The sequence below is a fragment of the Juglans regia genome, chromosome 13 (genome assembly GCF_001411555.2).
Source record: "Juglans regia cultivar Chandler chromosome 13, Walnut 2.0, whole genome shotgun sequence".
NCBI classification, from domain to species: domain Eukaryota; kingdom Viridiplantae; phylum Streptophyta; class Magnoliopsida; order Fagales; family Juglandaceae; genus Juglans; species Juglans regia.
The window spans coordinates 8,093,403-8,121,345 of record NC_049913.1 but is presented as its reverse complement, the minus strand read 5'-3'; the positions used below and the strand labels follow the sequence as shown (position 1 = coordinate 8,121,345).

General features: G+C 30.8%; 3 protein-coding genes across 3 annotated transcripts; 2 read left to right on the top strand and 1 right to left on the bottom strand.

Moving 5' to 3' along the window:
* Positions 1 to 134: 134 nt before the first annotated feature.
* On the bottom strand, positions 135 to 3,125 carry LOC108997483 (phosphatidylinositol transfer protein 3-like). Its single transcript, XM_018973802.2, has 6 exons — positions 2,800 to 3,125; positions 1,967 to 2,219; positions 1,794 to 1,830; positions 1,144 to 1,249; positions 696 to 806; positions 135 to 549 (listed from the first exon to the last, which is right to left on the bottom strand). Exons 1-6 carry the CDS (start codon positions 2,941 to 2,943, stop codon positions 433 to 435), a joined length of 768 nt encoding a protein of 255 aa, XP_018829347.1. The 5' UTR covers positions 2,944 to 3,125; the 3' UTR covers positions 135 to 432.
* A 7,478-nt stretch (positions 3,126 to 10,603) lies between these two features.
* Positions 10,604 to 14,594, top strand: LOC108997329 (probable beta-1,4-xylosyltransferase IRX10). Its single transcript, XM_018973534.2, has 4 exons — positions 10,604 to 11,046; positions 12,218 to 12,606; positions 13,272 to 13,513; positions 13,905 to 14,594. Exons 1-4 carry the CDS (start codon positions 10,950 to 10,952, stop codon positions 14,416 to 14,418), a joined length of 1,242 nt encoding a protein of 413 aa, XP_018829079.1. The 5' UTR covers positions 10,604 to 10,949; the 3' UTR covers positions 14,419 to 14,594.
* A 7,644-nt stretch (positions 14,595 to 22,238) lies between these two features.
* LOC108997328 (transaldolase-like) lies at positions 22,239 to 26,496 on the top strand. Its single transcript, XM_018973533.2, has 7 exons — positions 22,239 to 22,610; positions 23,484 to 23,652; positions 23,902 to 23,951; positions 24,486 to 24,786; positions 25,203 to 25,391; positions 25,501 to 25,683; positions 25,875 to 26,496. Exons 1-7 carry the CDS (start codon positions 22,432 to 22,434, stop codon positions 26,118 to 26,120), a joined length of 1,317 nt encoding a protein of 438 aa, XP_018829078.1. The 5' UTR covers positions 22,239 to 22,431; the 3' UTR covers positions 26,121 to 26,496.
* Positions 26,497 to 27,943: the final 1,447 nt, after the last annotated feature.

Genomic DNA, 27,943 nt, shown 5'->3' with positions numbered 1-27,943 from the left:
TGTAGCGAGCCGGAGTGCTAGTCTATCTCTATGTGCATAAGCTAATAGGGATGGATACTTTGAGAGAGAGAGAGAGAGAGAGAGAGCGAGTTCTCTATACATATTTGCAGTTGCAGAGAACATACACAAGAAAATGCAGCCGTAAAATCTCAAAAATATCAGACGGATACAATATCTATGTGGTTCCTACTCATTTAATTTTAAGTCTATAGGTAGGTGGTAGAGAAGAAAAGAGAGAGTCCGCATTAATATAAAGAGAGCTGCTTTTCTCCACCCTATTTTTTTTATCATCTTTAATCACTAACCATGTGACATTTTAAATGGCTCTCATGAGTAGTTGAGATGTGAAGCCAATGAAAATGCGCCACATCAACAAGTATGATTGAAGATGACAAGATATAGAATGAAGGAGCAGCATTGCTCCTAAATAAGTTAAGCATCTTGGATAGGGATCAATGGTAGCTGGCCTCCGTATGCAGCTGGCAGCTGACTCTCATCAATGTCATTCAGTAAGGTTGATCTCAAATTTTTGTTCTCAACAAGAATTATCTGCAAACACATTGTTAATGCTTAAATATTTAGATTAGTCGTTATAATTACTAGTGAGCTTCCTCTGCATTTGGGATAAAACATAATTGTTTCTTCGTCCAAGTGTTCAATTTAAATGCAAGAAATACATCTCATACTTTCTTTACCTTCTTTTTAGTTTTGCTGTCAATAAATGGGTAAACCACCTTCCATACAGTCATGAATACGTAAGGCACATGGACTATGAGTAACTTGCCTAGCCTCTCGGGGAAGCAATCCTGTTGTTAGAAAATCAAATGAGTTATTCTATTTTCAAGTCAGTGTGTAAAGCACATCATCCACATCATTTAAATAGTAAGATAAGATTTAGCTTACAAGATTTTTTAAAATTTATCTTTCAAATCAAATTATGTTATGTAAGCATTTTACTATGTATGTCTTAAGCACCGGCTTGAGATAGAATTATTATTATTATTTACAACTAGTTTACAAGAGAAAAGTTATTTATTATTGCCTAGAAAGTTGGTTTATCATCATGCAATTAATCCAAGTGCATTTGTTCATTTAGCTAAGTTATAACAATAACATTGCATCTTAGATATCGGTGGATCAAACCTGCAAGATTGAGAGAGCTGCGAGGTATCCTCTAATGTCACTGTTAGAGTATCTCCATCCTTCAAGATCTCCAATACACACAAACTTTTCCTGCCCTCCCGGCATTCTGACAGACCACACGCATGCAAAAGTCACAATCTTAAAAATATTGATGTCTATAAGATTAAAATTGCCTCCGTGTTCATCAAATATAGGACGTATGAAAGAAAACTCCAGGAATATCTTCCACAGTTCCACCCATACAAATTGAGAAACAGATGTTTAGTGTCTTAGTAGGGATGGGAGAGCAAGATACCATCCTCCAAATATAGGGAATTAGCTACTTCGTTTGTTGTATCTTATATATATATATATATATATATATATATATATATATATATTTTTCAGATTAAATCAAAGGTGGCTGCTTTCTTGGAGATAGATGGGCTGGCAGTCACACAAGTCTTATATATCCATCTCATCTGATGATTTAATATCATTTCAACTTTACAGAGAAATGATCCTTCAAAGACAAGGATGCCCGCCCTCTCCTCGATGAAAGTTTCATTTCTCTGGAATGCATCCTAATTTTTATAGGGGTATATTCCACCTATACATATTGAGAAACAGACATTTGATATTGTCTAAATAGAGATGGAAGAGCAAGTTACCTGGAACATATTTTGTCTAGACTGTAGACCACAAAACCTGCAAAAAGTATGGAGAAAATCAATCTAGCTAAACATCGGGTCCAATTTGCAGTAGGGAGAGTTTTGCAATGATTAACGATAAATCCAATTTCATAAGGATTGAAAGCCATGCAACAGTTTCAGTCATAACATACGCCTCAACTCCTCTATATTGTTCTGCCTATGCCTGCCACCAAAGCAAACTACTATTGGGCGTCCCTTCTTATCCAGGCCTTGCATAAACAGCTTGTCATGGGCTAATTCATTTGGAATCTCCGAGGTGGATATGGAACCATTAGGGACAAATGCCCGCCTCCAGCGCAGGTACTTCAGGAAGAGATTAGAAGCCTTCTCAATGTCTTGATCACGAGCCCGCAGAAATCTCCGGATCATGAAATCGTCCATTTCCTGCAAAACAAAGTAAGACAAAACAGTGCATCTGATCCTGTAAAATGAATTATGTCCAAACGCATATTGAACACGAACTTCTAAATACAAACTAATTCTACTTATGAACACCAGAGGCCATGGAATCTAAGTATATCACTATATCTATATCTAGCATTTACAGAAACTGCGGTTAGTTTTTCCAATGGTAGTTGTTATACTTACTTTGATGCATGTTTTCCCCCATGTGAGTTTGAAGGACAATTGTGTGCATTCTATTGCTATTTATGCAGTTTATGAGGCACATCTGATCTAATTAACATTAAATTAAAACTGTTACCATCAAACAGGTTTCTGTCCAAAAATAATTAACAAGAACAGCACCACTAAACCCATAAATCATTTAGCTTGAAAACAAGAACAGCACCACTAAACCCATAAATCATTAAGCACAGCAATCATTAATCTAAAAACTTGAGTTTATTCATAAATGGCACAGCACCACTAAACCCATAAATTATTTAGCTTGAAAACAAGAACAGTAATAATAATTTAAACAGCAAATTATCAATCCGACGGTTAAAAAAGAAAAAAAAGATACCTTGGCAGAGGAATCTTCTGCCTCGACGACGGCCCTCATGATACCCACTTTGCTTTTCTCGATCTCATTGCTTTCCATTTCCAAGCTGCCATTGTCTTGCAGCTCATTTGCTTCCACGGTACCGTCTTTCAGCTCCTCCGTCATGCTCTTTTAATATCACTCTTCCCCCCACACACACACACACACAAACACGGAGTACTCCCTTCAAGTCTTCGACCAAACCAAGCCAGCCAGCATACACACACACTCTCTCTATCTCTCCCTCTCATTAAATAGAGATACAGTTGGGGGGGCTTTCGAGAATGAATGCATGCAATAGACCTGATACCGACTCGCTGAACCGAACGGAAGAAATTACGAGCTTCCGTTAAAGTAACGTCGTTAAGAAAGTTTCGAAAGGGACGTGACGACTCACGGACTGGAAATTACGTGGTTATTATTAATCGAGTTTTACAATATACAAGTAAGTATATTATTAATCTATATATTATTATTATTATCTTTATATTTTAAATTTAAAAAATTTTATTATATACAAATAAGTTTACATATCAATCTAGATATTATTATTGTTATCTTCATATTTTAAATTTAAATTAATATTATTTTTTGTTTACAATTAAATTTTTCCTTATTAATTAGCAAAGGTCTCAAAGTCAAATCAGAAGTCCACTGTGACCGTTAAAACTCCAACACCCATACGCAGGCAGTGGTGGTGATTGTTGAAAACATTACAGCCATGGCGTCGGGCCGTCAGCCCTATTAAGAATAGGAGAATTTATAGTTTACTGCATCTAAGCCTCACATAATTTCTTTTAAAAATATAAATATATAAAAAAAATCATATAAAATTTAATTTTTAATATTAAATCTCATATTTTTTTAAAATAATTACGCAGCATTTACCAGTTTATATAATATTTGCTCGCACCATCGACTTTTATTTTTTTTCAACGTAGTCATTGACTCACTATGCTGTTTTCGCTTATTTCCTTAATTACACGAGCAATTTATTCCACCTCACGACTAGCTCTTCCACTTTTCTGACTCTCTTTTTATTTTTAATGATGCTACAGTTCTCGCGGGGGTATAATGTTATTTTATATATTTTTTGTTTAAATAATTTTTTATATTGATATTTTATTATTTTTAAATATTTTTAAAAAATAAAATAAATTTAAAACATCATTAAAAAAATACTTTCTTAATCAGAAAGTAAAAAAATATATATTAAAAAATATTTTCTTAATCATAAAGTAAAATAAAAAATTGTAAAAAATATTTTTAAAAAAATAAAATAAATTTAGAACATCATTAAAAACACTTCCTTAATTAGAAAGTAAAAAAAAAAAATCATTAAAAAATATTTTCTTAATCATGAAGTAAAATAAAAAAATCATAAAAAAATAATTTTTTATTTTACTTCATGATTAAAAACGTATTTTTTAATAATATTCTGAATTTTTTTTATTTTTTAAAAATATTAAAATTTATTAAAAAAATCTATATAAAAAATAACTTAAAAAACCACATAAAAAATACACTACAAATCTCAACCGAGAGATATAGCATTTCCCTTTTATTTTATTTTTACAAGTAAATATCACTAATTTTAGAGATGCAATACAAAGGAGATTGACTTGAACGTGTTAGCCCCCTCCTCTTTTAACAGAGTTTTGCTATTTATCATCTCTATATATCACATATTATTTTTATTTTTATTTTTTTTAATTTTTCTAAATTAATTAAATTCTTATACTCATCATTCATACAACATACATCATATATTTATTAAGAAAAAAATAAAAAATTATATGTGATGTGAAGATAATGAGTAAAAATTTTCATTTTAACAACTGACCATAACTAGCCATTGATGATAGGATAATGATAGGTTCATATATTTTTTCACAATTTTACTATTTTATAATATATTTGAATTGTTATTTTTTTAAGAAAAATGTTAGAGCTCCCGCTGGGAGCTCCTGTTGGAGCTCTAGTGTATTTTATTATGTGTATTTTTTAGTTCTTTTTTTATATAGATTTTTTAAATATTTGTAAAAAATAAAAAAAATCATAATATTATTAAATAATATTTTCTTAATCACGAAGTAAAATTTTCTTAATCACGAAGTAAAATAAAAAATTATAAAAATATTTTTTTTATTTTACTTCGTGATTAAGGAAGTATTTTTTTAATAATTTTTTTTTTACTTTTTGATTAAGAAAGTATTTTTAATGATGTTCTAAATTTATTTTATTTTTTAAAAATATTAAAAAAATTATACAAAAAATAACTTAAAAAAAACACATGTAAATATATGCTACAGCTGTAGCATGATCCTTTTTTTAAAGTATTTTTTTAATATTTTTAATCATTACAAAATATTAAAAAAATATATTACTTTATTAATAATTACTTACTTAATCATTAACTAAATAAAAAATGTTAAGAAAAGAAAAAAAATAAAAAAAAATAATTCTATCATTACGATGAAAACCTTGAAAAAATGCTGCCAGGTATATCAGTACAGGGTACGAGTTGCGTATACAACCAACAAAAGGTAACATCTCAGCAAAAATGAAAGCCCAAGTACTAATCCAGCCCTGTTCGATCGTCATATTATTATCATTGAAAGAACATGCAAAGAAGGGGTCACACCAAAGGAAAGCCTAACTTTTCTTTTCTTTTTTTTTTTTAACTTTTCTACGTTTGTATTTGACTTTATTAAGTCATATTTGTATGTCTTTTTTATGAATGATATGTGATATTTTTATAATAAAAAAATAATATTTTTTTTAAAAATAATTTAAAAAAAAAAAAGGAAAGAAGAAGAAAGGAAAACCCTAATTTTGTTGTATACGGAATCCCAAAATATATGGGATTGTCTGTGGAAATTGTATAAAATTTCGCCGAGAAAAAAAAAAAATTGTATCAAATTTCATAGTAATGATTTGTATGACCCTTGATAAGTCCCTCTTAATTATTTTGTAAAAAAATGAATCTTATCATAAAAACTATTTTATATTAATGAGATTCACTTTTTTATAAATGATCTAAACGAAACTTGTTTATTTAAGCTTGTACTTAATATTATTCTTAAAAAAAATAATGTGAATCCAGTATTTATTCATTTTTTTCAAAATAAATGCATGAGACTTACACATTTTAAGACTGTAAATATTATTTTTCAAAATGATATTTTGTAACGTCTCGATCTCGGAGGTAGAGGGAGTTAATCATATTACTTGATAATCAACTTCAATATCTCTATCCAAGATATATTTTCAAAGACTCCAGTCAAATATAAAATCCTCTAATATGATTAACTACACATACTAATCCATTAGATCCTCAATACAGAACCCAAATAAAATATATCAACTTCTCCACATGTCTCAATTAACGTAATAAAATGAAATAGAGTTTAGATAAGTCTTCGTAATTATCTAAACATACTGAAATCCATCTACTGAATAAATAAATCTACCAACAACAATAGTACCTCGAGGTACTCAACTACTATCATCAACTAATTTTGCCCACGTACTTTATTATTGATCATCAGCTGAATCATTAAAGTCATATGAAATATTAGGAAGATAAATAAGTGAGTTATTAACAACTCAATAAGTAAATAACATATATTAATATATAAATATGAACATTTACAAAATTCAAAATGCAGAACAAATCATTTAATTTCAAAATGTAAAATCAAAACATATTACAAAATATAAGAGATAAACTTTCATAAAACATTTTTATTCCAAAAATCCTTTAACATATCATAAACTGAAACATTATCTTCATATCATATCAAAACATCACATCGAGATAAATATCATGTTTAATATCGCGGTAGACTTTTATGTAAAAATTTTCAATGATCATAAAATACCTTCAACGTACATATTATCTCAGACACATTAGTTATGCATGTGAATGTTATAAAGTACATGGAGTCATCAAATCATATACTTAATAATGTTTGGTACACAAACAAATATTATCAAACTAAAACTCACAGATTATGTAATGTGATGTGGTGCATTAAATTAAATTGTAAATTATTTTTTAAAAAACACACTTTTTTTTTGTCACTCCAACTGATCTATGATTTTATTTGTTGAGAAGGGGCACGTTTATTGGGGCCGTCCCTCCTGGCTCCTGCTACGGTGTCAGGTAGTCGACATATTCAATTCTATAATTTTATCTTATGGATGATATTATTGTTACCGCTCAATTATATCGTTCTATTTTATTGCTTTGATTTTTTTTTACTTAATAATTAAAAAATTATTTTTTAATAATATTATGATTTTTTTTTAAAAAAAAAAATATTTAAAACTATTAAAAAATACATATATAAAAAAAAATTCTTATAACTAACGGTAACTCACAGTTACTGTAGCATGGTCCTTTTCTTATTATTAATGTAATGAGAAAATATACTTACAATCGTGAATCGCGTAATCGTTTTGAAAAAAATGAATAAAATATAGGACCCACATGAAAAAAATTAATTTTTTAATAGTGGACCTCACTCTTTTTCAAAGCGATTACGCGGCGGTTACGCACTTCATGATTGTATGTAGAATTACTCATTTTGTAATATGTTTTTATTTTTTATTTTTATTTTTATTTTTTTAAATATTTTTAAATATTAAAAAAATTCAAATTTATTAATAATCACTTTCTCAAATATTAAATAAAATATTTGAGTGGGCAACAGTATTATCGAGATCTCTTTATTTTTAATTTTAAATATGACAACCTATCTATTTTAAATAAAAAAAAATTATAAAAATTAATAAATAAGTGATAGAGAATGATAAGATTATCATTATCCATTTATTTGGTCTAATACTGTAAAGGAATGAGTTTTTGGAGAATAAAGGCTCTGCTGTGGCAACTATGCGTACTTGTGAGCCACGCGCATCAATAAGAGCATTAGCACTGATTTAGCAAAGTTTTGCCAACGTGGCACTTTTGACTATCCACTCAAAATTTGAATCTCATATGGATTTGTTATTTCATTAATAAAATATTATTATTTTTTATCTGATTTTTAATGCATATATTCTATTTTGTTTTTTAAGTACTTTTTTATTTATTTATATAATTTTCATAATTTATTAAAAAATAAAGTCAATCTTGACTATTATATGCAATTGCATCTTGTGTCAAATTGATTAGATTTTGACAGTAAGATGAGATGATATAATTTTAAATAAAAGTTGAAAGTTGAATAAAATATTATTTTTATAATATTATTATTATTTTAAAATTTTTAAAAAATTGAATTGATTATTATATTTTGTGTAATAATTTAAAAAATTTATAATAATGTGATAAGATAAGTTAGGATGAGTTAAAACAATCTTCATATCCAAACCTAGCTTGATCATATTATGGCAAGCTGATGCCCCAAGAGTGTCCCCTATAGTGCGGTATGGCGGAACCATGAGATGTAATGAGTAATGCTACGCAACTTCCTAATCTTCATACATCAAATTTTTTAAAATTTTTAAAATTATTTTAATATTTTTTGAATTTATTTTTTTTAAAATAATTCAATTATTCTATTTAATATTCATATATTTAATTTTTTATAAAAGAAAAAAATAATAAAAATTAAAAAAAATGTGATGTGTAGAAATTGTGTGAATAGGAAGAGGTTGTGTAGATTATTTTAGATGTAATTAGTTGAAGACAATGCTAAGAGGCTGCCCAGCGTGCCGCCTAGTGTATTTGGAAATTTTTTTATTATTTTTTTTACATCTTTTATAATTAAAAAAGATACACAACTTCACTAATAATTAATTTGTTAATCATTAAATAAATAAATAAACCCAATAGGCAAATTCAGTTGTACAACTTTCTCAAATCTTTACACAAAATATAATAAATAATTCAAAAATTTTAATTTTTAAAATAATAATAATATTAACAAATGATATTTTAATAAGAATAATTTTACATACAACCGTAAAATACGTAAATGTTACATAATTAATTTGAAAAATAATAAAATCTATTATTAAAAAATTAATTTTTTTTATATAGATCTTATATTTATTTATTTATTTTAAATAATTATGTAACGATTATAGAATTTATAATTATAAATATTTATTTTTTTAATAATATTTTATTTAATTTTTATTTAAAAATTATATTATCTCATTTCATCGTCCAAACCGTACCTTTACTTGGGGGTGTATGCAGGCGGTTGTGGAAAAAAAAAGATCGACGTAGATCCTGGGCCCTAAGAATTAGAGCAAAATGAGGGAGAGGAGAAAGCTTTTAAGATCAAAAGTTGAGAGCGGGACGAAGGATCCCTTGCGAAGATGTTGCAATGATACCTTGTCCTTTGCGTTCTAATCCGACAAAAAAAATTTCCATTGCGGGACGAAAGATCCCTTGCGAAGAATAAAGCCTAATTTGTTTTTAGAAAACATTTTATTTTATTTTAATTTAATTTAATTTATTATTATAATTTTTTTAAATTTCTACAAAAATAAAATAAATAATTTAACTTTTTTAAATCTCAAAACATCAATAATATTAAAAAATATATTCTAACAATATTTTATTCAACTTTTTAACTTTAATCTCAACTCATCTTCTCTTATCTTTAAAAACAAACGAGCCCATATTCTTTTTCAATACAGAGATACTAAAGTCTAATTATTTGCACGTGAAATGTAATTTAACATTAAAAAACATATAAAATATTCGTCCTAAACCACTTATATTATTCGTCGCTGAAGTCTATTAAATAAAGAAAATTTCTATATATAAGCAACCCCACACGTCGCGACAATGATGTGTGGAGTTTTATTTTTTTATTTTATTTGTCTTCTATTTTTTTAAATATATTATAAAATAAAATTTGAGGAAAGTTAAAAGAGAGGTCGGAAAGAGAGGTCGAGAAGAGCTTGAGATCAAAGAGAGAGGTCGAAGAGAAAGAATTTGAGGAAAGAGAGAGGCATAGGAGAACTTGAGAAGAGAGAGAGAGATTGAGGGGAGAGAGAGGTTGAAGGTGATGGCGATGAGTTTGATATAAAGCTGAGAAAAATAAAAAATGTGAGGTATGAGATAAAATAATGATTGATATATAACAGAGCTCTTAAATAAAATATCTCATCTAATAGGTCTAATTTCAACCAAAATTATATCCAAATGGAGTTCATGTTGACGTATTATTAGGAATGAGAAATGTCATGTATTATACTACTACTATTAAGTTTCATCTCATTTTATAAATATGTTATTTTTATTATTTTTAAATTATTTATTATTTAAAAAATAATAATAAATTCAAAAGTTGGTTGACAATCTCATCTCATTACAGTGAGATGACAAGTTAGTGAATAGATTTTACTCTTAAAATTATAGGCGATTTAATCCCAATTTAAGTATACGAAACTAATCTTCCACTAAGAAGTTGTTAACTTAACAAATGATTGTTAACTCTCTGAACAAAGGAGGGTCAACAGTCAACAACCAAATACCAATAATTATACCTAATCAAACTTCATTAAAAAATAAATATTCAACGTTGTCATACATCAGTCATTTTTTACTATTATATTTTATATTTGATAATATTTTTATTTTTTATTTTTTATTTTTATAAAATATGTTATGTGAGATAATAAATAGTATCGATTGAAAAGAATTATTCTCTTATAAAAAACGTGAAAAATTCATTTTTTATTTTTATTTTTATTTTTTATGGGACAGAACAGCTTGGCTTGATTAATAGCTTGTGTCACGAGTTGGACTTGTCATCAAACCGGCAAAGAAAACACAGCTTTCAGTAACCCGCATAGATTTGAACGTGTTTGCCGCAACTCCATCACACACAAATTTTGTTGCTTCTTCTCTGTTTCTTCAAGCAATTCCTCTCTGTATTCTCTATCAATTCCTACCTGAAAACCTCCGTTTGTTTTTTTATATTCACGCTCGTCAAGCCTAAACTCTAAGGAACCTCCACAACTACCTCCCACACGACGTTCCAACCATTAAAGTCCTCATTTATACAGCCTTTTTTTTTTCCTTGTCTTCGGAACCAAACCCGGAAGACCCATTTACGTCTTCGTCCGTTTTCTGCTCAGACATTACGTCTGCGGGTAGCAAAATGAGGATTTGGGTGTGGCTTTTTCCTGTTCTTATCGTCTCTGGTTTTGTTTGGAGGGTTAGTGCGGACCAGAATGTGCGTACAGAGCGAATTTCAGGTGAGTTTTTGCTCGTAGCAGTTTTCACAATTACTTTATCAGTGAGATTCTAAGCTGTTTTCTGTGCTCGATTATGCATAAGCTGTTTATATTCTCCATTTGAGGTTGTTGCCTTAGTTGACATCGAGTTTTGGGAATCCGGTTCTGGCTTTTGCTGTTTCTCTGTTTTCTCCTTTAGGTAGCAGTGTGAATTCTAATAATTTTGCACTTCTGCTTCATAGGTAATCGAGTGTTGCGTTTTCCCCCCCTCCTGTTTGCCACTCTTAATACGTACTTCTATTCTAACTGAGGTGTATGTATGGTGAAAACTAGAAAATAGGGGCTACTTTTGGTTTTTTCAGAAGTATATTTTTGTTTGATAAGAACGCTTCTTTAAATGGTTTTCGGTGGCTTCCTTCCAACAACATTTGTTAAGTGTATTCTTTTATATTTTGCATCCACTGACAAAAGTAATAGGAGTAAAGTACATGTTATTGTCTTCACTGACTGTGCACCGGAAAGAACTCCATGCTATCATACGTGAGCTCATTTGTCTTAAAAGGTCATGGCGATTGTGATGGTAGGTATGTTGAAATTGCTTACTTTCAGACGACCTAGGTTTGATTATAAACAGTTCACTATGATAACAAATGTGAACCCCCCTCCCTATTGTTGAATTTATCCTCACATTCACTGATCATATGTAATGATACATTGTGAACCGGCTTTGAATTGAATGGACTAAACAAATAAGTAATTAAGAGAAAAGATTCAGAAATTTGATTTGAATTATCGCTGCTTGAAACTGTTTATATTTATGTGCATTCTCAAAATCAGTTGTCTGCTGTTTCTTTTAATGTTACGAGGGCTCGCCAACTTTTATTCCAACATTTTTCATGCTTCAACACTGTGGTTTAGATGCTTGGTAAACTCAAGATCCTGATTACTTCTGTATGTAAACTTTGTGAGGAATTGTAGCTTCTTGTCTATCGGTTTTGATTACAGAAATATTGGCAAGATGTGATTTGATGAATTATGGATCTGTATCTTTCTATCCTTTTCTGCGGCAACCAGGCTTATTCCTTGAAGCATGAAAATTTTAAATGACTCTAGACTCATGGGATCAGATTGACTGACTTGGATTTCAAAGCGTGAATCTTATTCTTAGCTGTGCTTGGTTTAAATGATGCAGGAAGTGCTGGTGATGTCTTGGAAGATGATCCAGTAGGAAGGTTGAAAGTTTATGTATATGAGCTTCCTAGCAAATACAACAAGAAGCTTCTACAAAAGGACCCAAGATGTCTGAACCATATGTTTGCCGCTGAGATTTTTATGCACAAGTTCCTCTTATCAAGTCCTGTTCGAACCCTCAAGCCTGAAGAAGCAGATTGGTTTTATACCCCAACATACATCACTTGTGACCTTACACCAACCGGCTTGCCATTGCCCTTCAAGTCTCCACGAATGATGAGAAGCGCAATACAGCTCATCTCTTCAAACTGGCCCTATTGGAATCGAACAGAAGGGGCTGATCACTTCTTTGTTGTGCCCCATGACTTTGGAGCCTGCTTTCATTATCAAGTAAGGAACTACTTTAATTTTCTTAATTGCTGAGAACGCACTGAATGAAATTGTGGCTGGATGCATGTTGGCAGTATGCTCCAGGGGCAAAATAGACAATGGAAATAGATGCATCTTGTTTAGTCGGTCAAGTGCGAAATTATGCAAAGATTTATTTCATTGGAAACAATACTCAACTTGCACGCTTATTATTTGGTAGCTTCAGTTTTGTTGCGTTGACTTGGTGTCAGTCTGGACCATTTCATTTCACCAAAAGGAAGGTAGGCGTCCAGATATCCCTTGGCTTAATTTAACGGGAAACATTTGTAATGGATGTTTTCTTTGTACTATGGGTTTGAATGGTGTAATGTAGGATGAGGAAATCTAAATGTTCATCTTCGAGAGAAATAAGACTGTTCATATGTGTACTCATTTACGAATCAACTCTTTAAATCCATGACCATAGCTGGCTCTGTCCTCTGTCCTCTCTTCTATGTGCTAGCATGCCTTTTGTAACATGCTATCAGGTTTTGGTGTAGGTGCAGGAGCTATTTTAACAATTCTCTTCCCCCGCCCTACTTATTCCGGGTTCACTTTTATTTTGCGTGTGAAATCTTGGCGACATCTTAGTTCAAGGATCTAATACACTGGTCATCTTATGCGAGTTTTCTGTGTGTACTGTGTAGGAAGAGAAAGCTATTGAGAGGGGCATTCTTCCATTACTCCATCGTGCTACCTTGGTTCAGACTTTTGGACAACGGAACCATGTGTGCCTAAATGAGGGTTCAATCACTATTCCTCCATATGCTCCTCCTCAGAAAATGCAGGCCCGCCTGATTCCCCAAGACACCCCTAGGTCCATCTTCGTCTACTTTCGTGGATTGTTCTATGACGTTAACAATGACCCAGAAGGTGGTTATTATGCAAGGTATGTACATACTGTCTTGATACAAGAAGTGTGTTGGAATCGAGCCTTAAGACTTTAGTTAGGTGCACTTTCCTTCTCAATCTAACCATTCTTAGCTGCATAGATATTAGGCAAAAATGTAAGCTGTCACTAGATGCAGTCACATTGCACCAATTGCAATAATTAAGTAGCTACCTGATCTCAGAGGACTGTGCAACCTTTAATGAATTGGATAGTGACTAATGTAGTTCAACTGAACTCCGCGTATTTGATGTTTCCGAGGATATCTTTTTGTGGTATCAAATGACATGGTGTGATGGTATCCTTATCTGGCTCTGGGTTCATTTACAGCCTCAAACCAAAAACCTCATTTAGCACTTGTATCCTTTTTTATGCATTCATTTAATTGCAGAGGTGCAAGGGCAGCAGTTTGGGAGAACTTCAAAGACAATCCACTTTTTGACATCTCCACTGAACACCCAACCACATACTATGAAGACATGCAACGAGCTATATTCTGTTTGTGCCCTCTGGGATGGGCCCCATGGAGTCCTAGGCTTGTTGAAGCAGTGGTGTTTGGTTGTATTCCTGTCATTATAGCAGATGATATTGTCTTGCCATTCGCTGATGCCATACCATGGGAGGAAATTGGGGTGTTTGTCGCGGAGGAAGATGTCCCTAATCTGGATACAATTCTTACATCCATACCACCACAAGTAATTCTAAGGAAGCAGAGGCTGCTTGCAAATCCTTCAATGAAAAGGGCAATGATGTTCCCACAGCCCGCACAAGCGGGAGACGCTTTTCATCAGATACTGAATGGGCTGGCTCGCAAGTTGCCACATGACAAGAGCACTTTCTTGAAGCCTGGTGAAAAGATTTTGAATTGGACCGCAGGACCTGTTGGGGATCTCAAACCTTGGTAATGGAAGCAGGTTGGACTAAGTTACACGCTTACGCATTGTGTTATGTTCCATGATTTGTTTTTTGTATAGTCCTCGGATGAACCGAGAGAGAGAGAGAGAGAGAAGTGTCTAAGTATAGCAGAAATGTAGATAAATGCTGTATTAAGACTATGTTTCGAAACAAAGATTTTAAACTCAGAGTTTTGCACCCAAAAGTCTCACTTTCAATCTCTCTGAATAATCTTATAAATATTTCTCATGAAAACATCGTACCCCGATTTTGTCACAAATAAAACTAAAACAACTTGCATGAATTTTGAAATAATTTCTCTTGAGTAATGAGAAATCTCACTAACTTTTTTTTATATCTTCTTGCTTTTATTTTTTGGAGATGAAAAATCTCATGAACTTTGTTTGAGTGGATCGATGGACTAAACTATTTATAAATTCCACCAAAAATAAAAAGACAAAAGTTGATGAAATAGAAAAAAGAGAAATGATAGTTACAATCATTTTAGTTTTAAATAAATTGATATTTTAATTAGATATATTATTTTAATTTTAACTTAATGAAGTGTATTATTTATTTTTTATTTAATAATAACAGAAATAATAACACAAATAAAACGTGTATGATGTGGTACTAATTTTAGAATAATATTATAGAATAAATTATTTGTGGTTTATAAGAGCAACTCCTTATATTTTAAAATTTTTGTAATATAAAAATATGGATTTCAGCACCCATAGTAGAGTTTAGGAAGATAGTTTTGATAATACAGAAGTGTTACGTACACAAATAGTTTATAAAAAAGCATATTCATAAGTTGGTATAATTTTGTGTGCTCGTTAAATCTATTTTTACTATTAAAGTAACACCGCATCAATCTATATTATTTTATGAATTTATTTTTATTTAATTTTTTTATATTTAAGATATTTAAGTGAATTAAAAGCTTGTTTGGATAGTAAAATAAAATGATTTTAGATGAATTGAATAAAATATCGTTAGAATATTATTTTTTAATGAATAATGTTACTCATCATCCTAATTCCCATTATCCTCTCATCATCTTATGATGTGACATCAAATGATTGAAAATTATTTATTATATTTTATTTGTGAACTTATAATCTAATGTCACATTATAGAATCATTGAAAATTAGATTGATGAATAGATTTTTTTTTTAATATTATTATTATTTTAAATTTTAAAAAAATTAAATTATTTATTATATTTTATATAAAAATTTAAAAAATTTATAATAATAAAATGAATTAAAAGTATTTATATATCTGAACGGATTCTTAGTGATCAGGGAGTAGATAAGTGAGGAGTTAATAAATTATTTATTTATTTTATTATTGTTATTATATGGAATTTGGATAGTGGTCCCACCCCCGCGGCAATCTCGTCGTTGCAACTTGCAAGCACGAGAAGATTCCTTTTTGCTAGTGCCATATCCTTTGCTTTAATAAATTAAAATATCTGCTATAACGACCGCTGCACGTGGCTACTTAATAATTGGGCTGTCCCCTTAGCTATTACAAAGATCGGATCCATGGGGTCATGCAACTCGACATATCGATAAGGGTTATGTCAATACTAGCAACTTGTCGTCAAATCTAAGTTAATTGGCCTGTTTTTATTGCTTCGTTTCTTCATTTTAATCTAAGTGAGGTGTTGAGCCTTTGAATTGGACGTAATTTGGGATAAGAGTTATTTGAGAGAGGCAGGCGATGCTACGACTAGTGGTCATATAACCAGTGTTCGTGCGTAGGTATCGCCTGCACAGTGGAAGCTGTTTATCCGTGCGTGAGCTGAGTGCTCGTGCCGTCGGGGCTCGAGTTGCCAATACTTGTAGTAGGCGTGACGTCCGGGTTCACACCAGTGCTTGTGGTTATAGTTGGTTGTGTGTTTTTATCTGTAGTTTTTTTGTTATTTTAGTTAGTTATATAATAGAAATAGACTATTGGATTTAGTGTCCATAATAGTGTCTCATATTCTTATTTTTTGGGAGAAAAGAGGGGGCTGTGGAGTTCTGTTTTTACAGAGCACTTTTTATGTTACAAGAGAGTTTGTAAAAGTTAAGACAATACTCATCACAAATGAATTTGTATGTGAGAAAGCCTCAAAACTGATACGTAATTTAGCTTATAGTTTAGATTTTTATATACTGATAAGTCACAATTGTAACTTCGGATCATTAATGAAACGAATCTGTTTCCATAAATAAAAAAAAAAAAAAAGAGTTAATTGGCCTTTATACGATTCTATAATTCCTCCTTTTTTTTGGGTTGGGGGGGGGGAGGGGATTTGAATTTAAATTACCCAAGTACCATTTATATCCGTGTCTCTTGAGTTACACCTAAAAATTAATAAATATAAGAGTTTTGTTATAATAATAAAAATACAAATACAAATATTTTTTTAATAGCTGAGCAAATTTGTAATTAAATTTTATTAGATATATCTTTTTAAAATTTATTCAATTATTTACTTATTAGGTTAGTTTAGCAAAATATATTTTGGGTTATTTTTTTGTGGGATTGGTAAAATAAATTAATGTTGACGTAAGATGTAAGAGGGCTGGTTGGTGTGAACAAAAGTGTTATCTAATTGACCTCTGGTAAGATTTGATTCGTATTACGACAGACTAATGATTTTATTTAGAATGTAACAGCGGCTTCTTTTTATTCCGACAGAAATGTTAAATCACCCGAAGATGTGTATGTGTCCGAAATCTTTTTTTTTTTTTTTTTACTTAGTGATTGAATAAATATTTTTTAATGATATTATAAATTTTTTTATAAGTATTTATAATAATTAAAAAAATACATCAAATAAAAAAATAAATAATAATAAAAAAATAAATATATTTACCTGTTCGGTGAATTTTCGGACTACATCTCTTGGAGATGTAGCACTGCTCTTGGAGATGTTTTGGGAAAATATCTCATCTCATCTCATCTCATCTAATCATTACAATTTTTTCAACTTTCAATACAAAATAAAATAAATAATTCAACTTTTTCAAATTTCAAAACAAAAATAATATTAAAAAATATACTTTAACAATATTTTATTCAACTTTTTAACTTTAATCTCATCTCATATCCAAAAACAAACGAGACCTTAGGTTTGTTGGGATATAGGAATTATTTCAATTTATTTTATCTTATTATTATAATTTTTTAAATTTTTATATAAAATATAATAAATAATTTAACTATTTTAAATCATAAAATAATAATAATTTAAAAAAAAATATTTTAAAAATATTTTATTTAATATATTTAAAATTATCTCATATCATCTAATTATCCAAATAAACCTTCAAATTGATGGATCCAAATATGCAGGTATACCTAAAGGTCGCTAGTTGATGTTCCTCCCGCTTAAACCAATACCTGTAAAATATATATTTTTTGAGGCAATTTCTTGTCGATCGAAGCGTCTCTTCATAGGCATTTTTCCTCTCTACTGAAAGTCCCAAGCATCCCTTCATCACAACCTATAAGCTATATCTCCCTCCTCCCTCGCTTGCTCGAAATCTGTCCAGTTTGTTTTTTATTGGTCTTTTCTAGTTTTCTATCCTCAATAAGGATAAATGTTGATCTACTACTTTCCAACCTTCAATGACCACCATGCACCTCATCGTGGGCCTCCCCAACTGTCAATCTTTCATATATCAGAAGAAAAATTCTAAATGGAGCAACGCGTGATATCCACGCACCTCCGCTCAAAGGAGTGCTTGCTGTTACAATACGCGACATTTTCAAGGCCAACGACTTTAGATCATTTGAATCCAACCATTCTCCACTCTCCTAGCGTGGTGTGTGGCTCCACTATCCCAGGCGATCATCCGCCGACGATTTGGTGCATATCCAGTTTGCTATACTCCTATATTTTTACCTTCCCTAGTTAATGATCATGGGAAAGAGGTAGTAGAAGTCTTCGACAATCAGTCCAAACCAGCAAAATACAACACACATCACTTCACGTTGACTTTTAGTCGAAGTCTTACAATTCATTTTCAAACTATATCAAAATCGCTTCAAGCGGCTTCTCCTTATGTGAAATGAGTGGGGGTTAAGTCATTAGCACCAGATACTTCTTTTTTCTTGTGTTGTATTTTCTGGTTTTGGATGAATGTTAGGGCCTCCCACCCTATTGACTATTGTATCTTGTAACCGTTAAATATATATATATATATATATATATATATCATATACTTGCTTAGGGAAAAAAAAAAAAAAAACTAACACACTAATTCGTTGTTGCCCATTTTGGACTCCACAAATTGGGAAAATTTAAACTTAAATGGTAAAAACAATATAAAATAAATGAAATTGAGTATTTCATGATGAGTAATGCTACTTGTAAGTTTCACGAGTGCAATATTTTTTTGTAAAAAAATGGATTATATTAGAATAAAAATTACGTTTTTGAGTTTTACTATTATCATTTTCATACACCATACATTATATTTTTTTTTAGTTTTATTTTTTTAAATTAATTGAATTATTCTACAAATTATCTATATATTACATATTTAATAAGAGAAAAAGAGAAAAAAAAAAAGTATAATGCGTGTGGATGTTGAACAAAATTCTTCATACGAAATGTCTTCACATTTGCCAATAGCTGATCCTATCTCTGTAAGGAATCTTGCATCCGGCAAAAAAAGTTCAGTCAATTGACTCAATTCCGTGTCATAACATATCAAGAAAATAATTTCGAGCAAAATAAAATGAAAAATACAACTCAATTACGTCACGTGTCACATCATCTCCATTTTCGTTTTTTTCCTCAAGAAATAAAATTTAAGAAAGTAAAAAGAAAATCATATTTTCCTGAAATAAACCCACTATCCCTTGACAAAATCGCACCCACCTACCCGCTTCTCTTCCTTTCCGGTAAGGTAAGATGTCAATTCTCTTGATTTTTGTTTTATTTCTTTTTTGATTCACTTGTCGATCTACCTCCACCAACCAATCATACTTCGTTTTTGAGTTTGAACATAGCTCCACGTGTCATCCTAACTCACGTTTCAACGTGCTACACGTGTTGTCTCATTGTGATTTACAGCCACATTCGATCGTCTTCATCTCACTTTTCACCTGTACAAAAGCCACGTGCATTGATCTTGTGGAGTTTGAGGTCTGCGAGTCTGATTTGTTTGAATTGTTTCGTCTACCATCTTCTTATTTTTCCTAACACGAGTCGTACCAAGTTACCAACATTAAAATTGCTGTTTATGTGGAAGCTCGTACCATTTTTGCACCCAATGGGACCCTTTTTCTTAATAAAAAATTATATATATTTACAATTAGAAAATACTATTATTTTAATTTAATAATTAAGTAAATATTTTTTAATAATATTATAATTTTTTATTATTTTTTAAATATTTAAAAATATAAAAAAAATAAATGAGAGTCATCAGCGAAACTCTAAATAGTTGGAGTAGCACCACCCATTTACAATTACTTATACAATTATTATATTTTTATAAAATAATTTATAATATCGTTTTATATAAATATCTCCATTTTTAACCTTACGCTTTCTCATTTGTTGTTACAGTAGTCAAGATAACGTGTTCAATACAATAGTCAAGATATCTTTGCAATGACTTTTTTTAAAACATCCGATCAATTAAAAAAGATCCATATTGGATTGTTGATTTCACATTATAAATTTTTTAATTATAAATTTTTTTTTATAAAAATAAATTCATAAATTAATGTGTCTTGAAATGATATATTAAAATATAAAATTATTTTTATTTTAAAATAGATTTAGTATATCATATAAAATTATATTAATTTATAGATATATTTTTATAAGATCTCTTTATATATATAATAATTTTTTTATTTTTCATTTATTCTTTTGAAAAATATTCGGTTGTGACACCCGTATTGAGGTTTTTTATGGTCCCCTTCTATCCTTCCTTCGGGACTGTTAACATTCATTTGCCATTTTTTATTTTTTGGAAAGGTTTAACATTCAAAGTACAAAATCAACAACGTACAAAATCAAATAAAGTTTGAACTTTGGTCAATGTTACATGAATAGTGACATTTATTATCCGAAGCCCTCTCGTACAGTATTACTACAGTGTCTTCTTTTGACCTCCAATTTGATACTTTTTTTTTTGTTGGTCACTCCAATTTGATACTTAGATCTACGAATACCACTTGGCGTAACGGTAGGAAACTCCCATGAACGAATTATCTGCTGTGGACATTGTTGGGTGGGAGCGTGCCCCGATTTTAGGAGTAGAATAGGAGTTGAGTTGAGATAAATTTAATTTTTTATAAATATTAATAAATTGAGATAATAGAGTAAATTTTGTAAAATCAATTTAAGATAAATTTAGATGTATTTAAAGATAAATTTATAAAAAAAAAAAATTGTGAATTTCGTGTGTAAATAAATCTTGAGTTGAAAAAATGTTATGGATCTCATATATAAATAGATTTTGAGTTGATATGAGTTTAATGATTTAGAAATTAGATATTTAGATGTCAAATTCATTTTAAAATTAGATTAAATTGAGAAGTCTAAGTTTCAAATGAGATAAATGTAATATATATATATATATATATATATATATAGTTGTATAAAATATTTAGAATACTCGCAATTATGAATTGCTTGGTCAATAGAAGTGTTAGATTTTAAAACCTCAAGAATATGTTTCGTGCGGTACCACAATTACACTTAAAAAAAAATATATATGTTTTAGTCTTCTTAAAATAGTGGCAAATGAAAATAAAAAACCAAATAATTTGTTCTTACTGTCTTATAAAAATGCCTTCTTATCTATTTTTTTCAGTCGCTTGCTCTCGCTCTCGCTATTATTTTTATTTTTCTTAAGGTCATACTGATACACCCATTGCAACCAACGAGGGATCAAAATCTCTTAAAGTTAGTCTATAAATTGTTATGATTATGATTTCTTAGAATATTTGTCAAACTTTAAAATTTAAATAAGATAGACGTGCATATTAAATGGTTGATGTAATATTTTTAGATAAATGATAGTTACAGTTGTGAGTGTGCAATTGAGTGTGTAATTATCGTGTAATTATTTTGAAAAAAAGTGAATGAATACGTGACCCACATGAAAATAAATTAATTTTTTAATAGTAAACTCTATTATTTTTTAAAACGATTGCACAACGCTTGTATATTTTACGATTGTATGTAACATTACTCATATTTTTAAGAGTTTGTTTGGAAAAAATTTCAATTTCAAAATTCTCATTTCATTCAATCTTCTTCCCAACATCACTCAAGTACAAATACTTTTAAGTTTCAAATTAATCATTACAATTTTTCTAAACTTTTAAATAAAAAATAAAAATCAATTTGATTTTTTCAAATCTCCAAACAAAAATTATATTTTAACTCTTTAATATTTTTTATTCAATTTTTTATCTCTCATTTCTCAAAATCTCATAAAATATTAATATTTGTTAGGATAAAAAAAATTCACAAATAAGAATAAATATGATAAGATCTAATTGATAGAAATAGCTAAATTTTAAAACAAATAAGTGGAAGAAATAAATTCATAAAATGAATCTCATCATATTTATAGTGTATTAATGTTAACATCAACAATGAGATTGATTGATAAAATGATTCACTAACACAAATATGAATTACGTAGAATTTACTTTATATATCTATCTATCTCACGCTCTAAATTATAGAGATAGATAAAAAAAAGTACAAGATATAAAAATCCATCTAATTATTAGAGGAAATTTGATTTATCCATCTAATTTAATACAAAAGAAAAATGGCATAAGCAATGAGGTGGCCACCTCTCAATGTCTCTTACCTGCCCGTTTGGTCAAATGGATATTTGCTCTCCCCGATCTACTTTCCCTTTGTTTACCTAAACCATATAGTCCATTTCCAATACCTCTAGCCATCGTTCGTCTCGTCACTTATTGCCTCTGTCTCGCTCTGTCTTTGTTCTTCTCTTGCTATTGAAGCGCTTGATCAACCATGGCTACCATTTCCAGGCTCACCACACCGAGCCCTGCGGCTTCTACATCTACTTTGAAACCCAGATCTTCGCAGTCTAAGACTTTGATCGGTTTCTACAGCGGAAGCACTTTCAACGCCAAAGTTTCATCTTCCAAATTAGCCGTTCGGAGTAACCCCGCGATCAGGGGCCCTTTGGTGTATGTTTAGTTTTCTCCTACACTCTGGTTATATTTTTTTGTTACTTCTGTAGACTGGTGAAGTTTTTGTCTTGATCTTTATAGGGATCTCTCTTTGTGGTGATAGGTTGTCTGCTATTGAATGATCGGTTTTCTTTAAGTTATTGTTTCATTAAGATCTATAGAATATTTCGTTCTTTATCTTTTTTGGATTTGATGTCTGTATTCTATGGTCCATTGATCTGCTCATTAGGTATCTCTAAATCCTTGGGGATTATTATCGGCATCATTGCATTAGGACAATTTGCATATTTTGAAATTTGACAATCACCTTTCTTTGTTTTGTTATTTTTTCAAGACACAGAATTAGATTGTGTTGTTGCCCTCAAAGGTGACATTTTGGAACATAGTAAGGAGGGACCATCTCCACTATTTTGTATCATGTGCCTAACTTGAAACGTATGTGGGCTCCTTAATCTTGATGTTTTTACTGAATACAACCTGTTTATGATCTGGCTGCTCTTCTGCTAAAAAAGCTGTGCATATTGAATTCATTCCTAGATGCATATTCAATCTCATGCGGATGGATTATAGTTGAATTTATTTTCTTCCTCTACTCATTTGTCGTTATTGGATACAATTTCCCAGGGCTCTTGACCGCAAGCCTCAATTTTTAGTGATTGCATTTAATAATCAGTTCTCGGCCTTACATATTATTTTTACAGTACTTCATAATATGATAATTACTCATTGATGGAGTAGATTGACATTCATCTTCTGTATTTATTTAATGTAATATATGGCATTTGCTCGGTAATTACCTTTTGTTGAATTGTAATTTTTACGCTCAGTAAAGAAAAAACTTTGCATTCTTATATTTAGTTGTTCTCTCAGTGTCAGATGTTCCCAAGGTGGAAATGGAGGTCCAGCAAAGAGAACAGTTCTTCATGATCTCTATGAGAAGGAAGGGCAGAGTCCATGGTATGATAACCTATACCGACCTGTTACAGATCTGCTTCCTCTGATTGCAAGTGGTGTAAGGGGTGTAACTAGCAACCCAGCGGTAATTATGCATATATTTTTTGTTGCTGTTTATTATTATTATTATTATTATTATTATTTTATAAATCTTCAGTATTCTCACTTATCAAAAATATTTTCAGAATCCCAAATTGCATGGGAGGATGAGGCTATGTTGGGGATTAAATAAAAAACATCATTTGTACTTATAGAATTCTATTTTCAGATGATTCTCATGTCATTTATCAATTCTAATCCCATGTAGCTAAATGTTTAATATACATGATTGCAGATCTTCCAGAAAGCAATCTCTTCTTCAAATGCTTACAATGACCAGTTCAGGTATCCCATCAATTGGTTTTTACCACACTTTACCATGATTTTTTCACAGTAACAAGAATCAATAGTATTTTCCTTTATGGTAGCCAATGGACTATCAAGGTAGAAGAGGGACCAGTAATTGAATTTTCTAGTAAACAGCTAAATTGAGTTTAAAGAATTTATGCCTATAATTATTAGTTACACCAATACTTGAGAGATTAATTGAGTAATTGAGTAATTGAGCATTTAACTTGTAACTTTGTGTTTACTTATAAACAAAAAAAAAAAAACTTGTAGTTTTGTATTACCAAAATGTCCTAAACTAATGTTTGGGGTAAAAAACTACATTAAAACGTGCCTTTTACCCTTTTCTTGTGGCCTGATGTATACATAATATCTAGAAACTTAATGGGCTGTTCTTTGATTATTGTAATTCCATCTGGTCATTTCAACTATTGTGTGTCTGATCTCAGAGTATTGGAATCTTGGGGATTGATACCCCACATCTCCATCTAAAACGACTCCACTTATAAAAGAAATTTTTGGGATCTTTAGGGAACTTGTTCAATCAGGAAAAGACATTGAAGCTGCATACTGGGAGCTTGTGGTGAAGGATATTCAAGATGCATGCAAACTTTTTGAGTCAATCTATGATGAAACAGATGGTGGTGATGGATATGTTTCTGTGGAAGTTTCCCCTAGACTTGCTGATGATACCCAAGGGACTGTAGAGGCTGCAAAATGGCTCCATAAAGTGGTTAATCGCCCCAATGTTTACATAAAGATTCCTGCTACAGCTGCTTGCGTTCCTTCAATTAAGGAAGTTATTTCACTCGGCATAAGCGTCAATGTGACGGTAAGTAGTTGTTTATGATGCTTAGCTTAAAATATATTGCCCATAAGTTTTCAAACAGTAGGTTCTCTTGATTTTGATATTTTGATGTCTTGGTTTTTATTTGGCTATCACCTTATTTCTCATTGTCTGTACTGCACGGCTCACTGTTGTACCATTTCTCTTAACGGTTTATCCTGGCAAAGTGATGGTAGTAAACTTGGTTGATTTGGCCCTTAATAATTGTGGTAGTATTTGTAAGAACTGACATCTTCTCCTCGGTCAAAAGGCTTTTCTATGTATGAAGGAAAATGGAATATCAACAGTATTTAATTATATTTACAGATTAGAGTGGTAGAATGATGAACACGTGTCAAGGTTTTCTGAGTTGCATTCTAATTTTCCTTGGATTCTAACCATTTCCTGTTGTATGTGCACAGCTCATATTTTCCCTTTCTAGATATGAAGCAGTCATGGATGCTTACTTGGATGGCCTTGAAGCTTCCGGATTAAGTGACCTCTCCAGAGTTACAAGTGTTGCTTCCTTCTTTGTCAGTCGAGTAGACACCCTCATTGACAAGAGGCTTGAGAAGATTGGAACCCCAGAGGCCCTTGATCTTCGTGGAAAGGTAAGTGGACTGCGAACTCATTTTTTTTTTTTTCTCCCTGTGGAGGATCTAAAATCCTAGATCTGGAAGGGTAGAGATTTGCAATTTCGTGACAAATTACTGTTTTCAGGCCGCGGTTGCTCAAGCTGCTCTGGCATACCAGCTCTACCAGAAGAAATTCTCTGGTCCAAGATGGGAAGCTTTGGTGAAAAAAGGTGCCAAGAAGCAGAGGGTGCTGTGGGCCTCGACTAGTGTTAAGAATCCTGCCTACGCTGACACCTTATATGTTGCTCCTCTCATTGGACCCGATTCGGTGAGCCAACTCATCCACTTCAAGTCTGGTGCTTGATAGTAGTTGTTAATAGTATTACCAAAGTGAAGATATATCGAATAGCTTAGTCCTTTTGATGCAAATCAGAGTTGAAGTTCATGTGTGTTCAAACTCAATTTTATTAAGCTCAAACTTTGTCCCCTTTATATATGTTGGCATTTTCCCTTTTGCAGGTCTCAACCATGCCAGATCAAGCTCTCCAAGCATTTATCGATCATGGTACCGTTTCAAGGACAATTGATTCGAAGGTATCCGAAGCTGAAGGCGTTTACAGTGCACTTGAGAAGTTGGGCATTGACTGGAACGATGTTGGCTCCCAGCTTGAACTTGAAGGTGTGGATTCTTTCAAGAAAAGCTTTGAAAGCCTGCTCGATACCCTGCAAGAGAAGGCAAACTCTCTCAAATTAGTCAGCCTGTGAGCCTTATGGATTTGCTTATCTGTGTCATGTTACATTAATAAAACTAGTGGGGTGCTGAATCCTGCTGCAAATGTAGTTGAGGAGTGCAAGACGACGACGACGTATTCGTGTATGAGTATGCTTTATTGGGTCTATAATAGTAAGTGATTGCCAATAATAGAAACGTTAATAAAACTAGTGGGGTGCTGAATCCTGCTGTAAATGTAGTTAAGGAGTGCATTTCAAGATGATGTTTGATGTATTCATGTATGAGTATATATGCTTCACTGTGATGTTAGGTTTGACGGATCTATGGTTGGATCATGGTCAGGTAATTTGTAAAGATTAGTAGTGATCTCTGAAATATGTAAGTTTTTCTTTTTCTTTCCTCTTAAAATACATCATCAAAATTCACTTTTTCTATTTTATATATTGATTTTTACAATATATCATATATTAGTTTTTTTTTTATTTTTATTTTTTATCTATATCATTTAAATATTATATTTTTTAATATTTTTTATTCATTTTAAATATCTTCTCTAACTGCTAATGATATCTTCATATATTTTGATATTTGTAATATCTCTTCATATACAATATTGTATAATTATATTCTATTTCGGATTAAATCAAATTTATAAGTTAAATTAAAATGTAAATTGATTCAAAAAATAAAAAGAATATTCTATCGCCAAAATTGTGTGCCTTATATATATGAATAAGTATGAATAAATATAGATAGAAGTCACTATTAAGAATATTCATTTTGCACACATGATGTGGCATCATCTAGACTACACATTTCTTAAAGTGAGTGTTGAGAACAATCAACTAGAAGTAGTCATGCAGAGAGTGTAAAATGTGTACTGCTATAGTAACTTCTCTCTAACATTACTCTATATACATATTCCATCCATTTTTATTAAATTACGGCCTTGAGAATTATTAGGCCAACCCCACCAAGCTGCAGCCTCAATCTCAATTTCAATTACGGCCTTGAGAATTTTATTAAATGAATGATATGTCATGCTCAATTTCAATTTAACATAGCCTATACTTATTTCGTTAAACAAAATCTAGTGTAAGTAAGAGATAAAGGCAAAAGAACCCAATAAATTCTTCATAAGAGAACAACTCCTAATAAGAATTTCAGAAAGAATTTATCAGTCAGAAATACCCTCCCGCTATTCTAGTGGCAAAGTTCTGTTTGGATATAGAAATAATTTTATCTTATTTCATTATTATAATTTTATAAAATTTTCACACAAAATATAATAAATAATTTAATTCTTTCAAAATTTAAAATAATAATAATATTAAAAAATAATATTCTAATAATTTTTTATTTAATTTTTTATTTGATATAAAATTATTTCATTATTCAAACGAGGTGTTAATATTAAGAAAATGAGCTCAAACATGCAGCAAATGAGATGGAGTCGACGAGCAATTGAGATGGCGCCAAACACACAGCTTCTTCGGCCCCAAACACAGGATTTGCGTGCGAATGAGAGAGAGAGAGAGAGAGAGAGAGAGAGGGGCTGAAATGAAAATAGAGCAACTTTCGATAGCAGGGAAAAAAGTTAAAAACAGTTCAGAGGAAATAAAAATTAATTAAAAATATTTAAAATTGTGAACAATATACTCTACATTTATAGTGTTAGTGGGATTACTGTAACAAAATGTTAAATAAAGATCAAATACAACATCCGTCAGAGGGGATTTTTTTATCAACTTTATTTATAATTTACAAAAAATTGTATTTTACAAAATCTATGTAAATGCTGCATTTTTATTTTTTTTATCGTTTCGTCTTATAACTTGTCCAAGGATTAGGCCGA

What these genes read in the sequence shown, in the direction of transcription:
- LOC108997483 (XM_018973802.2), bottom strand. Translation starts at nt 2,943, where the DNA reads ATGACGGAGGAGCTGAAAGACGGTACCGTGGAAGCAAATGAGCTGCAA. An exon ending in CTAGACAAAATATGTTCCAG is followed by an intron (nt 1,250 to 1,793) that starts GTAACTTGCTCT and finishes GTGGTCTGTCAG; the next exon opens with AATGCCGGGAGGGCAGGAAA. An exon ending in CAGCTCTCTCAATCTTGCAG is followed by an intron (nt 807 to 1,143) that starts GTTTGATCCACC and finishes TTCTAACAACAG; the next exon opens with GATTGCTTCCCCGAGAGGCT.
- LOC108997329 (XM_018973534.2), top strand. Translation starts at nt 10,950, where the DNA reads ATGAGGATTTGGGTGTGGCTTTTTCCTGTTCTTATCGTCTCTGGTTTT. An exon ending in GCGTACAGAGCGAATTTCAG is followed by an intron (nt 11,047 to 12,217) that starts GTGAGTTTTTGC and finishes TAAATGATGCAG; the next exon opens with GAAGTGCTGGTGATGTCTTG. An exon ending in GAGCCTGCTTTCATTATCAA is followed by an intron (nt 12,607 to 13,271) that starts GTAAGGAACTAC and finishes TGTACTGTGTAG; the next exon opens with GAAGAGAAAGCTATTGAGAG.
- LOC108997328 (XM_018973533.2), top strand. Translation starts at nt 22,432, where the DNA reads ATGGCTACCATTTCCAGGCTCACCACACCGAGCCCTGCGGCTTCTACA. An exon ending in GCGATCAGGGGCCCTTTGGT is followed by an intron (nt 22,611 to 23,483) that starts GTATGTTTAGTT and finishes TTGTTCTCTCAG; the next exon opens with TGTCAGATGTTCCCAAGGTG. An exon ending in CCCTTGATCTTCGTGGAAAG is followed by an intron (nt 25,392 to 25,500) that starts GTAAGTGGACTG and finishes TACTGTTTTCAG; the next exon opens with GCCGCGGTTGCTCAAGCTGC.